This window comes from Ranitomeya imitator, chromosome 1 (genome assembly GCF_032444005.1).
Source record: "Ranitomeya imitator isolate aRanImi1 chromosome 1, aRanImi1.pri, whole genome shotgun sequence".
NCBI classification, from domain to species: domain Eukaryota; kingdom Metazoa; phylum Chordata; class Amphibia; order Anura; family Dendrobatidae; genus Ranitomeya; species Ranitomeya imitator.
Window position 1 is genome coordinate 611,463,529 of NC_091282.1, and position 15,067 is coordinate 611,478,595.

Sequence of the window (15,067 nt, forward strand, 5' to 3'; positions counted from 1 at the left end):
TGTACTTTATACTGAGAGCTAGAAGGGAGCAATTTGTGTATTTTATACTGAGATATAGAAGGGAGCAGTGACCATATATTATACTGAGAGCTAGAAGCGAGCAGTGACCTTACATTATACTGAGAGTTAGAAGCAAGCAGTTACAGTACATTATATTGCGAGTTAGAAGGGAACAGCGACCTTACATTATACTGAGAGCTAGAAGCGAGCAATTACTGTACATTATACTGAGAGCTAGAAGCGAGAAGTTACCGAACATTATACTGAGAGCTAGAAGCCAGCAGTGACCGTACATTATGCTGAAAGCTAGAAGCGAGCAGTGACCATACATTATACTGAGACCTAGAAAAGAGCAGTGACCTTACATTATGCGGAGTTAGAAGCAAGCAGTTACAGTACATTATACTGCAAATTAGAAGGGAAGAGCGACCTTACATTATACTGAGAACTAGAAGCGAGCAATTACTGTACATTATACTGAGAGCTAGAAGCGCGAAGTTACTGAACATCATACTGAGAGCTAGAAGCGAGCAGTGACCGTACATTATACTGAGAGCTAGAAGCGAGCTTACATTATACTGAGATCTTGAACCGAGCAGTTACCGTACATTATACTGAGGGCTAGAAGCGAGCAGTGATCATACATTATACTGAGACCCAGAAGAGAGCAGTGACCATACATTATACTGAGAGCTAGAAGCGAGCAGTAACTATACATTATACTGATAGCTAGAAGAGAGCAGTGACCTTACATTAGACTTAGGGTACCGTCACACAGTGGCATTTTGATCGCTACGACGGCACGATCCGTGACGCTCCAGCATCATAACAATATCGCTCCAGCGTCGTAGACTGCTGTCACACTTTGCAATGTACGACGCTGGAGCGATAATTTCATGACGTATGTGCGATGTAGAAGCCGTTGGTTACTATGCGCACATCGTATACGATATCTGTTACACCATGCAATCATGCCGCCACAGCGGGACACTAGACAACGAAAGAAAGTTTTAAACGATCTGCTAGGACGTACGATTCTCAGCGGGGTCCCTGATCGTCACGAATCGTGCCGTCGTAGCGATCAAAATGCCACTGTGTGACGGTACCCTAAGAGTTAGAAGCGAGCAGTGGACATATAAGCAGCGACCTTACATTATACTGAGAGTTAAAAGCAAGTAGTGATCGCACATTACCCAGAGCTAGAAGCAACAGTTGACCATACATTACATAGAAAGTGAGCAGGTACCTTACGTTATTTGACTGAGAGCTAGAAACTAGCAGTTACTGTACATTAAACGGAGCTCTAGAAGCAAGCAATTACTGTACGTTATACTGAAAGTTAGAAGCGAGCAGTTACCGTACATAATACTGAGAGCTAGAAGCGAGCACCGACCTTACATTATACTTAGAGCTAGAAGTGAGCAGTGACCTTAAAGGGAAGGTGCCATCAAAAAAAATTTTTTTTCAGAAATTGTAAAAATGTAAAGAATTAATGATTACATTTTCTTAAAAAATATTATCATTTGTTTATAATTTAGTAAAATATGAAAAATAATTTGAAAAGTTTTGGAATTTCCACTTTTCAACACTAGGGGGAGCAGCTGCTGAAATTTCAGAAAAACCTAGTGTACAACTAGCTCACATTACAGCACTGCAGTAATTATGGGCGGAGTCTGCTGACCTGTGTGATGTCTCCTCTCCTCCCCTTCTGGGTGTTTGCTAAGGGATTAGAGAGGATGATATTCAGGAACCCAGTGAGCAGCCATTTTGTTGGTGACTGCAGAGTATGGCTGCCGTCACACTATCAGTATTTGGTCAGTATTTTACATCAGTATTTGTAGCCAAAACCAGGAGAGGAACAATTAGAGGAAAAGTATAATAGAAACATGTCACCACTTCTGCATTTATCACCCACTCCTGGTTTTGGCTTACAAATACTGAGGTAAAATACTGACTAAATACTGAGCGTGGACGGCAGCCTTAGGCTACTTTCACACTAGCGTTGTTGGCTGTACGTTGCAATGCGTCATTCAGGAGAAAAAACGCATCCTGCAAAGTTGTCTGCAGGATGCGTTTTTTCCCCATAGACTAACATTACCGACGCATTGCGACGTATTGCCACACGTCACAACTGTCGTGCGACGGTTGCGTCATGTTTTGGTGGACCGCCGCCACAAAAAAAGTTACATGTAACGTTTGTGCGTCGAGTCCACCATTTTTTCGACCGCGTATGCACGGCCGAAACTCCGCCCCCTCATGCCCAGACCTAACAATGGGGCAGCGGAAGCGTCGTAAGACTGCTTGTGCTGCCCACATCGGACATTTCTTTCACAGCATACGTCGGTACGACGCACTGCGAAAGGCTCGTACCGACGCTAGTGTGAAAGCAGCCTTATTTTGACAAGTAGACAGTCACCGAGGATGGCAGGCAGCATGGATTCTGGGAGATAGGTGGTGGAGGGAGCAGGGTGACAGCAGCACAGAGTATTTCAGGAGAGCAGTGTGCTGGTCTATGGGGGCCCCCTGTTTGGTGCGCGGAGCAGCCAGGGATTGTACATAGAGCGCTATCTTTTATACACATGGATGGACCATCTGCTTGTTTGCTCCACCGAAATCCAGGAAACCTTTCTGCGGATTGATGGCCTGGTCTGATCCAGACTTTGCATACAGACCCCATTCCCCTCCTCAGATCCTGTCTTCTCCATCCTGTCCTGGCAATATGTGAAAGCGAGGTGACAGGCGAAGTACGGGGTGACGCTGGGAAGGAAATGTAGCCATATAGTAACGATAAAAATGAGACCCCTCTCTTCAGCTACCTCACCAGCCCTGACTACACCTAACTGGAGGTCATGCTGCCCCCTCTATTACCCCAGACCCGCGTGCAGGTGCTCAGCCAGAACCACCATAGAATGGGTCCGCTTTCTGAAGATAATACTGCCATAGTGTTCTCACATAATACCGCCATATAGATCACACACAATACTATCAAATAGATCACACAATATTGTCATACAGTTCTCACATAATACCACCATATAGATCACACATAATACCGCCAGTGTTCTCACATACCGCCATATAGATCACACATAATACCGCCAGTGTTCTCACATACCGCCATATAGATCACACATAATACTGCCATGGTGTTCTCACATAATACCGCCATATAGATCACACACAATACTATCAAATAGATCACACAATACTGTCATACAGTTCTCACATAATACCACCATATAGATCACACATAATACCGCCAGTGTTCTCACATACCGCCATATAGATCACACATAATACCGCCAGTGTTCTCACATACCGCCATATAGATCACACATAATACTGCCATAGTGTTCTCACATAATACCGCCATATAGATCACACATACCGCCAGTGTTCTCACATACCACCATATAGATCACACATAATACTGCCAGTGTTCTCACATACCACCATATAGATCACATATAATACTGCCATAGTGTTCTCACATAATACCGCCATATAGATCACACATAATGCTGCCAGTGTTCTCACATAATACCGCCATATAGATCACACAATACCACCATATAATTCTCACAATACTGATCAAGCATAATACCACCATACAGATCACATAATACCGTCATATAGATCTCACATAATGCCATAATACAGCATGACGCTCGCAGCTCCTGTTATCGTACACATTGAGTTGCGTGTGCAATGGGGAAAGATATGCAGGGGGGAGAGGAGTGCATAGAAGTGGATTAGATACACGGTTCACCAGACAGTATCACACAGGAGAGGATTAGATACACGGCTCAGCAGTCAGTATTTCACAGGATTAGGCTATGTGCACACGTCAGGATTTTTTCCTGACATAATCCTGAGAATTCTGCCAGAAATCCGCGTGCTTTTTTTGCGCGGATTTCTTGCGGAATTTGCGCGTTTTTTGCGCGGATTTTTTGCTTTTTATTTTTATTTTCCGGAATGTCCTTGTTGATAGGAAATCCGCAAAAAGATAGAGCATGTCCGGATTTTTTGCGGTATGCGTTTTTTTTGCGGAAAAAAACGCTAACATCTGCACAAAAAATGCGGAATGCATTCTAAATGATAGGATGCATAATGTTAGCGTTTTTTTAGTGGATTTATAGCGTTTTTATGGCGAAATTCCGCAAAAAAAAAAAACGCTAAAAATCCGGACGTGTGCACATAGCCTTAGATACACAGGTCAGCACAGGATAGGATTAGATACACGGTTCACCAGACAGTATCACACAGGAGAGGATTAGATACACGGCTCACCAGACAGTATCACACAGGAGAGGATTAGATACATGGCTCACCAGACAGTATCACACTGGAGAGGATTAGATACACGGCTCAGCAGTCAGTATTCCACAGGAGGATTAGATACACGGCTCAGCACAGGATAGGATTAGATACACGGCTCAGCAGACAGTATTACACAGGAGAGGATTAGATACACGGCTCAGCAGACAGTATCACACAGGAGGATTAGATACACAGGTCAGCACAGGATAGGATTAGATACATGGCTCACCAGACAGTATCACACAGGAGAGGATTAGATACACGGCTCAGCAGTCAGTATTCCACAGGAGGATTAGATACACAGGTCAGCATAGGATAGGATTAGATACACGGCTCAGCAGACAGTATTACACAGGAGATGATTAGATACACGGCTCAGCAGACAGTATCACACAGGATAGGATTAGATACACGGCTCAGCAGACAGTATCACACAGGAGAGGATTAGATACACGGCTCAACAGTCAGTATTCCACAGGATTAGATACACAGGTCAGCACAGGATAGGATTAGATACACGGTTCACCAGACAGTATCACACAGGAGAGGATTAGATACACAGTTCACCAGATAGTATCACACAGGAGAGGATTAGATACACGGCTCAGCAGACACTATCACACAGGAGAGGATTAGATACACGGCTCAACAGACAGTATAGGATTAGATACATGGCTCAGCAGACCGTATCACACAGGAGAGGATTAGATACACGGCTCAGCAGACAGTATAGGATTAGATACACGGCTCAGCAGACAGTATCACACAGGAGAGGATTAGATACACGGCTCAGCAAACAGTATAGGATTAGATACACGGCTCAGCAGACAGTATCACACAGGAGAGGATTAGATACACGGCTCAGCAGACAGTATAGGATTAGATACACGGCTCAGCAGACAGTATCACACAGGAGAGGATTAGATACACGGCTCAGCAGACAGTATAGGATTAGATACACGGCTCAGCAGTCACTATCACACAGGAGAGGATTAGATACACGGCTCAGCACACAGTATAGGATTAGATACACGGCTCAGCAGACAGTATCACACAGGAGAGGATTAGATACATGGCTCAGCAGACAGTATCACACAGGAGAGGATTAGATACATGGCTCAGCAGACAGTATCACACAGGAGAGGATTAGATACACGGCTCAGCACACAGTATTACACAGGAGAGGATTAGATACACGGCTCAGCAGACAGTATCACACAGGAGAGGATTAGATACACGGCTCAGCACACAGTATAGGATTAGATACACGGCTCAGCAGTCACTATCACACAGGAGAGGATTAGATACACGGCTCAGCACACAGTATAGGATTAGATACACGGCTCAGCAGACAGTATCACACAGGAGAGGATTAGATACACGGCTCAGCAGACAGTATCACACAGGAGAGGATTAGATACACGGCTCAGCACACAGTATTACACAGGAGAGGATTAGATACACGGCTCAGCAGACAGTATCACACAGGAGAGGATTAGATACACGGCTCAGCACACAGTATAGGATTAGATACACGGCTCAGCAGTCACTATCACACAGGAGAGGATTAGATACACGGCTCAGCAGACAGTATCACACAGGAGAGGATTAGATACACAGGTCAGCACAGGAGAGGATTAGATACACGGCTCAGCACACAGTATTACACAGGAGAGGATTAGATACACGGCTCAGCAGACAGTATCACACAGGAGAGGATTAGATACACAGGTCAGCACAGGAGAGGATTAGATACATGGCTCAGCACAGTATAGTGATAGATGCAGGGTCTGATGTCCTGTGAGGAGCTGCAGTGAGAGGTCAGAGCAGCACAGAGCCTCCCCCATCCCCCTCTGTTACCTCTCTGCAGCTCCTGATAAGAGGACATCAGACCACAGCACTTCAGACTCTCTAGCGATTCTAGAGATTACAGGCAGCAGAGGACAGGGAACGGCCGCTGAGTGTGAGAGGAGACAGATGGAGCTGCCCCTCCAACAGCACGGCTCTACAGTGGAGCTCACAGGTACACTCCACTGTAGGCTGAAGCAAGATGGCGCCGATCTCCTGCCTCTGCTGTGATGTGGAGACCGCCCAGGGGGCGTGGTCACATCAGAGCAGAGAAGCTTATAATGGTAGCTATGGGGTCGGACGCCGACTGCTGAGTCCTATGCCCAGGGCAGCCGTATGTGAAGACTGTAAGTGTCGTGCAGCTACACTTACAGTCCTGCAAATGAAAATGGCGGCGCCCAGTGGCAGAAAAAAAAATGAATAAAAAAAAAACAATAAATACTATGCACTTGAAAATAACTTATGAAAATAAGGAATTAAAGAGTTTTTTTTTTTTTTTTACAATATTAAAACGCGGCACCTTCCCTTTAAATTACACTGAAAGATAGGAGCGAAACCGGTTGTTACGTACCGGTAATAGGATTTTACAGAGTCCACGACAGCACCCACAACGAGAGAGGGGATCCGCCCACCTTCCGGACAGGAACCTACAGGTTAAAAAGGGGCGGTCCCCCTCGCCCTCCAGTTTGTGTTCCAGAGTACAAGGGTTACCGCCAATGAATCAGTACATGACAATATCATATTAAACAATACTAAATACCACCACCTCTATAGAGTGAACTCTACGGCACACCTTCCAACAGAGTGCAGGAATAAGTAACTAAATACGGGGGGGGGGGAATGTATGGGTGCTGTCGTGGACTCTGTAAAATCCTATTACCGGTACGTAAAAACCGGTTTTCCTATCGCCACGACAGCACCCACAACGAGAGACTTTCAAAGACTATTTAACTGGGAGGGACCACAGCACTAAGTACTGAACGGCCAAACTGTAAGCTGGAATTAGCAGATAGATCAAGGCGATAGTGCTTATAAAAGGTGGAAGGTGATGACCAAGTTGCCGCCTTACATATCATTTCAATGGGGACATCTGCCTTCTCCGCCCAGGATGATGCCATGGCCCGAGTGGAGTGCGCCCTGATGCCTTCTGGTGGTGTTACTCCCTTGGCAGAATAGGCAAGACATATCGCTTCTCTAATCCATCTAGCGATAGAGTTCTTCGTGACACCAGAACCCTTTTTCCGATTATGGAAAGAAACAAACAGAGCCCTACTCTGTCTCCAGCTTTGTGTCCTATCCAGGTATTCTAATATCGCCCTCTTTACATCTAGAGTATGATATTTTTTCTCCTCTTCTGAACCTGGATCTTCATAGAAGGATGGTAAATAAATCTCCTGACTTCTATGAAATTTAGATGCTACTTTTGGTAAATATGCAGGATCAGGCTTTAAGACAATCTTATCCTGGAGAATTATTAGATAGGGAGGATCTACTGATAACGCATGTATATCACTGACCCTCCTGGCAGATGTTAATGCTAAGAGTAGAGCTGTTTTTAAGGTTAAATTTTTTATTGAAATAGAGTCTAATGGCTCGAACGGAGGTTCAGTCAACGCCTCAAGTACCAAATTTAAATCCCAAGGGGGTATTCTTACAATATGGATTGGGTTAGAACGCTGACATGCCTTAATAAATCTAGCAACCCATCTATTACCAGCTACATCACTGTTATATAGAGCTCCCAAGGCTGAAACATGAACTCTTAGAGTGTTGACCGCTAAGCCTAATTCCCAGCCTTTCTGAAGGAATTCTAAAATAGCTGAAATCGGAGCCTTATCTCCTAATGGTTGCTGATGAAACAAAAGGAATTTTTTCCAAATTTTTGAGTAGATCTTTGTAGTGACCTCCTTTCTACTTTTCAATAAAGTAGCTATTAAAGCGTTAGAGAACCCCCTCTCCCTCAGAAGCTCCCTCTCAAATTCCAGGCCGTTAAGTGAAGAGTCTCCAAATTTGGATGATGAAATGGACCCTGAGAGAGGAGTTCCGGAACCACTGGCAACACCCAGGGATCGGTCACAGACATTGTCATGAGGAGAGAGAACCAAGGCCTCCTGGGCCAGAAGGGGGCGATTAAGATCACTCTGGCTCTTTCCTCCCGGATCTTCCTGAGAACTATCGGAATCAGACACATTGGGGGAAAGGCATATGCCAGCTGGAAGTCCCAACGGACACGAAGGGAATCCACTATAAATGGTTGGTCTGTTATATGTAAGGATGCGAACTTCCTGACCTTCCTGTTCCTCCTCGTAGCAAACAGATCTATTGTCGGCAACCCCCACAGATTGACTATCTGATCGAATATCTGTTGGTTTAGGGACCACTCTCCCTGACAAAGGGAATGGCGACTGAGGTAGTCCGCCTCTATATTGAGTTCCCCTCTTATATGTACTGCCGACAGGGATTGTAAGTGTTTCTCGGCCAGGGACAATATCTGTGCTGTAGTGGTCATCAGGGATCGAGACCTTGTCCCCCCCTGATGATTGATGTAGGCTACCACAGTCATATTGTCTGTTTGTATCTGTACATGCGTATTCCTCAGGGATGGTAGTAAGGAAAGAAGAGCCTGATAGACTGCAGTAAGCTCTCTTAGATTCGAGGAATTCTGGGACTCCTGACTCGACCATCGCCCTTGGGTTAGAATGTCTCCCATATGGGCTCCCCAACCGAACGGGCTGGCATCTGTTGTAACTGTATTGTTCGGAGTGATGGTCCAGAGAACTCCTTTTGACAAATGTGCTGGATTGAGCCACCATCTCAGATCGTGAAGAGTGGCGGGTGATAATTTGAACTTTCTGCTCAGAGCACCGTGAAGATCTTTTTCTGCTCGAAGAACTTCGTACTGAAGTATTCGGGTATGAGCCTGAGCCCATCTTACCGCCGATATACACACAGTCAAAGATCCTAGTAGAGACATTGCGTCTCTTAAACTTAAGTTTGGAGCTTTTCTTACGGCCGTGATCCTTTGAACGATCTTCCGCTTCTTGTCTTCTGGTAGGAAGGATGACTGATCTTCTGAGTCTAGAAGAACTCCTAGGAACATTTGACGTCTTGTGGGTTCCAGTTTTGACTTTTCCCAGTTGATTATCCATCAGAGATCCTGTAGGGATGATATTATGGCATTTACCCTAGACGTACACTGGTCAATTGAATTTCCTACTATCAAAAAATCGTCTAGATAGGGCACCACAAGGGTTTCTCTTTCCCTAATATGGGCCATTACTTCAGAAACAACCTTAGTAAAAACTCTAGGTGCCATGGACAGGCCAAAGGGCATTGCCAAAAATTGAAAATGTTTAATCTGATGGTTTACCCATACTGCCATCCTGAGGAATTGCTGGTAATTTCTGTGAACTGGAAGATGGTAGTACGCATCTTTTAGATCCAAGACCGACATGTAGCACCTAGGAAACAAAAGCTTAGTTGTTGACTTAATGGATTCCATCTTAAAAGCGTGGTACTGAAGATATCTATTCAATTTACGTAAATTTATGATAGTCCTAAAGGACCCATCAGGTTTAGAGATTAAGAATAGCGGAGAATAAAAGCCTGTCTTCTCCTGACGTTTTGGGACTTCTTCAATAACTCGCTTTGTAAGCAATTGTTGAATCTCTAATTCTAAGGCCTGTTGTTGGGCCGGAGTGTCCAGTGATGTTATCACAAAATGATCTGGGGGAGTTCTCAAAAATTCTAATTTTAATCCGGACTCAACAACCCCCATTATCCAGGCACTAGAAGTAATCTTTTTCCATCTATCTGAGAAGAACTTTAGTCTTCCCCCTACTGGTAGATCTGTTCTATCTGTAGTTACGTCTACGTCTTGAGAAAGATGAAGGGTTCTTATAGTATCCACCTTTCTTCTTATGATCTGATGTTTCCGAATCGCGATTATACCCCTGCTGGTCTGGCTGGAATCTCCTGAAGGGCATGCGTCTTCGGAAGGCGTTCCTAAAAGTGGGATTAAACGTTTTAGGAAATCCCTTCTTCCTATCTTCTGCCTTTGCAAGGATGTCATCCAGCACCGGGCCGAATAGGTACTCACCCTACATGGAATGGAGCAAAGTTTGGCCTTAGCCTGGGCATCCCCCTTCCATGTCTTTAGCCATAGAGCCCGTCTGGCTGCATTCGAAAGACCTGCCGATCTTGCAGCCAATTTCAGAGAATCAATTGAGGGGTCTGCTAGATAAGCTGCTCCTTCTCTGACCTGAGACAGGGAATTCAGCAACTTGTCCCTGGGTACCTTCGCTTTAAGCTGCTCCTCCAGCTGAGTCACCCAGACCATGATTGATCTGGCCGTACAGGTGCCTGCAATAGCCGGCTTAAAGGCTCCAGATGATGACTCCCATAGTTTTTTAAGGAGCATGTCAGCCTTTCTGTCTGAAGGATCCTTGAGGAGCCCTACATCTTCTAACGGAAGTGAGGCTGTTTTTGAAGTAGAGGCTACTACCGCATCTATTTTAGGAACCTTCATCCACTGTGACAAAGTGTCATCTTCAAAGGGGTACCTTCTTTTTGCCGCTGAAGGTAAGAACCCTTTATCCAGCTTGTCCCACTCCCGTTTGACCAGATCTTTAACAGAATCCACCACTGGGAAGGCTTTCCGACTTCTCTGGCTCAGCCCTGCGAACATGATCTCCTGGGTTGTTTTTGGTTCTTTACTCTCTGCAACCCCCATAGTTGCACGGACTGCCTTAATTAAGGTTTCCATACCCTCCATGGAAAAGCAAGGTCTTCCCTCCTCATCTGAAGAGGATGCCGAAGAACTTTCCGAGCACTCGCCTTCTTGTACTGAAGGGCTGGAATCGGACACCAACTCCACACTGCTTTTTTCATGCCGTCTGGTTTTAAGGGATGATTTTATTTCTTCCCTAATTACTTCCCTCAGATCCGATACCCGGAGAGGGGCCTCTTCTTCCAACATACGACATATGCATAATTGGCATAACTTTTTAACATGGGTGTCAGGTAGAGGCTCTGTGCATACAGCACACTGCTTATGCTTGGATTTGGAGACCTTTTTCCCCTATAATAAAGCATAGTGTAGAAAAACGGCTGTATCAGGCAATGGTTTACATATTACACTCACCACTGCTGAAAAAATGTAGAGTACCGGTTTTTGAGGGGGTGAGGCGCGACGTGACGCTGGTTTGCCAGGATCCTGCTGCCCACGTTCGCCGCTATGAGACCTGTGCTCTCCTGCCTGTCGGTGTTCAGCGTCTCCTGCTGAAGACATATTGCCGCACACACATCTCACCTGAGCGCTGCTCCTTTTCAAAAGTCCCGCGCTCCTCCTCCCGGTCTCCTCCGGAAGTCGATCGATCACTTCCGGGTCATAAGCGCCGACCTGCTCCCGCAGCGTGCCTTCCCCTGGGAACGCCACTTCGGCATTCAGCCGCTCCTTGCCAGACGAGGGGGAAAGCTGGACACAGGACTTCCCCCGACGCTGCTTCCGGGCCCCCGACTCTGCCGTTCTCACCCGGACACCGCACAGAGGCTTGGCGGACCCGGGTAGGTGAAACGACCTGTAGGCTCCCGCCGTCCGGACAGGAACCCAAACTGGAGGGCGAGGGGGACCGCCCCTTTTTAACCTGTAGGTTCCTGTCCGGAAGGTGGGCGGATCCCCTCTCTCGTTGTGGGTGCTGTCGTGGCGATAGGAAAAAGTGACCTTACATTATACTGAGAGTTAAGGTACCGTCACACTGGACGATATCGCTAGCGATCCGTGACGTTGCAGCGTCCTGGCTAGCGATATCATCCAGTGTGACAGGCAGCAGCGATCAGGCCCCTGCTGTGATATCGCTGGTCGGGGCAGAAAGGCCAGAACTTTATTTGGTCGCTGGCTCTCCCGCAGACATCGCTGAATCGGCGTGTGTGACACCGATTCAGCGATGTCTTCGCTGGTAACCAGGGTAAACATCGGGTTACTAAGCGCAGGGCCGCGCTTATTAACCCGATGTTTACCCTGGTTACCAGCGTTAAAGTAAAAAAAACAACCACTACATACTTACCTACCGCTGTCTGTCCCCGGCGCTCTGCTTCTCTGCACTCCTCCTGCACTGGCTGTGAGCGTCGGTCAGCCGGAAAGCAGAGCGGTGATGTCACCGCTCTGCTTTCCGGCCGCTGTGCTCACAGCCAGAGCAGAGAAGCACAGCGCCGGGGACAGACCAAACAGCGACGCTGCAGCGATCCGGATCGTTGTCGGTATCGCTGCAGCGTCGCTAAGTGTGACGGTACCTTTAGAAGCGAGCAGTGACCATACATTATACTGAGAGCTAGAAGCCAGTAGCAACCTTACATTATATGGAGAGCTAGAAACGAGCAGCGACCTTACCTTATACTGAGAGCTAGAAGTGAGCATTTACCGTACATTATACTGAGAGCTACAAGTGAGCAGTGACCATATATTAAACAGAGCTAGACGCGAGCAGTGACCTTACATTATACTGACAGTTAGAAGCAAACAGTTACTGTACAATATACTGCGAGCTAGAAGACCTTACATTACACTGAGAGACACGAGAAGTAACTGCACATTTTACTTGAGAGCTAGAAGCGAGAAGTGACCATACACTATACTGAAAGCTAGACGTTACCATATATACTGAGAGCTAGAAGCGAGCAGTTACCTACATTATACATTGAGCGAGAAACAAGAAGTGACCATACATTATTTACTGAGAGTTAGACGAGAAGAGCGAGATTACATTATACTGAGATCTTGAAGCGAGCATTTACTGTACATTATACTGACAGCTGGAAGCGAGCAGTTACTGTGCATTATACTGAGAGCTAGAAGCGAGTAGTTATGGTACATTATACAGAGGGCTAGAAGCGAGCAGTGACCATACATTATACTGAGAGCTAGAAGCTAGCAGTTACTGTACTTTATACTGAGAGCTAAAAGCGAGCAGTGACCACATATTATACTGAGAGCTAGAAACAAGCAGATACCGTATATTATACTATTATACTGAGAGCTAGTAGCAAGCAGTTACTGTACACTATACTGAGAGTTGAAGCGAGCAGTTACTGTATATTATACTGAGAACTAGAAGTAAACATTAAGATAGGACTGAGCATTAACTTTATATTATACCGGTCATGTAATATGCATGTACCACAGAGTGTCAGACCTGTTCCTGCTCTTATCTAAAGGTACCGTTACACTAAACGATTTACCAACGATCACGACCAGCGATACGACCTGGCCGTGATTGTTGGTAAGTCGTTGTGTGGTCGCTGGAGAGCTGTCACACAGACAGCTCTCTCCAGCGACCAACGATCAGGGGAAAGACTTCGGCATCGTTGCCCCCCCCAGGTTGGAGATGTCACACATGGGGTCTCACCTGCTTATTGGAGTCCTCTCCCATCTTTTTGCGGGGAATAAGCCTCCGCGTGTGCCTGATGCTTGTCTTTATTGCAGGGCGACAGACATAGTTCTCCAGGTTTTTGGGGGGCTTCTTAGTCCTTTTAGCCTGGAGTCCGATCTTCAGCTTTAGGTTTCCCTCAGAAAAGTTAGTCTGGGTGATGGAGAACTGCTGTGCCTGGTCCACTGGGAGGGCGTCAGAGGTCCTATCCTGCTCCTTGGTGCCACGGTCGGAATCAGTCTTGCCAGCAGATGCACTAGGAGATTTCACGTGCCCATCAGAATCGGCACCCACTCCTGACATAGCAGAATTCCTATGGTCCATCCCAGGCTGGCAGCGCCTTCACACGGTGGGCAGCAGGCATCTACCGGCCGTAGCTGTCAGGGCATGAAACAGACGAGAGATAGTCCCACATTAGACCACTGCAAGAACACCACAAGCAGTGAGACGCAGGATAACCACCTCCCCAACTATGAGGCAGAAACACCGTACGTACCCCCACTCACTGCAGACACTAGCCAGACCCCAGACAAGGTCACAGCTACACTATACGTCCCCACAACACTACACACAGAGGCAGCAGAGACATCACTCCACACAGCAGGGGGGGGGGAGGGTGCAGTGACATCACCCCACACAGCGAGAGAGGGTGCAGTGACATCACCCCACACAGCGAGAGAGGGGGCAGTGACATCACCCCACACAGCGAGAGAGGGGGCAGTGACATCACCCCACACAGCGAGAGAGGGGGCAGTGACATCACCCCACACAGCGAGAGAGGGGGCAGTGACATCACCCCACACAGCGAGAGAGGGGGCAGTGACATCACCCCACACAGCGAGAGAGGGGGCAGTGACATCACCCCACACAGCGAAAGGGGGCAGTGACATCACCCCACACAGCGAAAGGGGGCAGTGACATCACCCCACACAGAGAAAGGGGGCAGTGACATCACCCCACACAGAGGGGGGCAGTGACATCACCCCACACAGCGAAAGGGGGCAGTGACATCACCCCACACAGAGAAAGGGGGCAGTGACATCACCCCACACAGAGAAAGGGGGCAGTGACATCACCCCACACAGAGGGGGGCAGTGACATCACCCCACACAGAGGGGGGCAGTGACATCACCCCACACAGAGGGGGGCAGTGACATCACCCCACACAGAGGGGGGCAGTGACATCACCCCACACAGAGGGGGGCAGTGACATCACCCCACACAGAGGGGGGCAGTGACATCACCCCACACAGAGGGGGGCAGTGACATCACCCCACACAGAGGGGGGCAGTGACATCACCCCACACAGAGGGGGGCAGTGACATCACCCCACACAGAGGGGGGCAGTGACATCACCCCACACAGAGCGGACAGTGGCATCACCCCAAACAGAAGGAGAGGTCATGTCCCTCAGGCCTGCAGCTTACAAGCTCAGGGCAGAATAGTACATGACGGCGACGTCACAGAGTGCGGCC

General features: G+C 47.3%; 1 protein-coding gene across 4 annotated transcripts in view; it reads right to left on the reverse strand.

Annotated features, from left to right (window-relative positions):
• Positions 1-15,067, reverse strand: part of ASH1L (ASH1 like histone lysine methyltransferase) — a 116,736-nt gene that overhangs the window by 75,398 nt on the left and 26,271 nt on the right. For all 4 annotated transcript variants that reach the window (XR_011312385.1, XM_069725901.1, XM_069725920.1 and 1 more), the window contains exon 2: positions 13,572-13,969. Coding sequence is in view for 3 of the 4 variants with exons in the window: in XM_069725901.1 (XP_069582002.1) it covers positions 13,572-13,916 (345 nt within the window). In the remaining variant the exon portion in view is untranslated. The remainder of the gene's footprint in view (positions 1-13,571; positions 13,970-15,067) is intronic.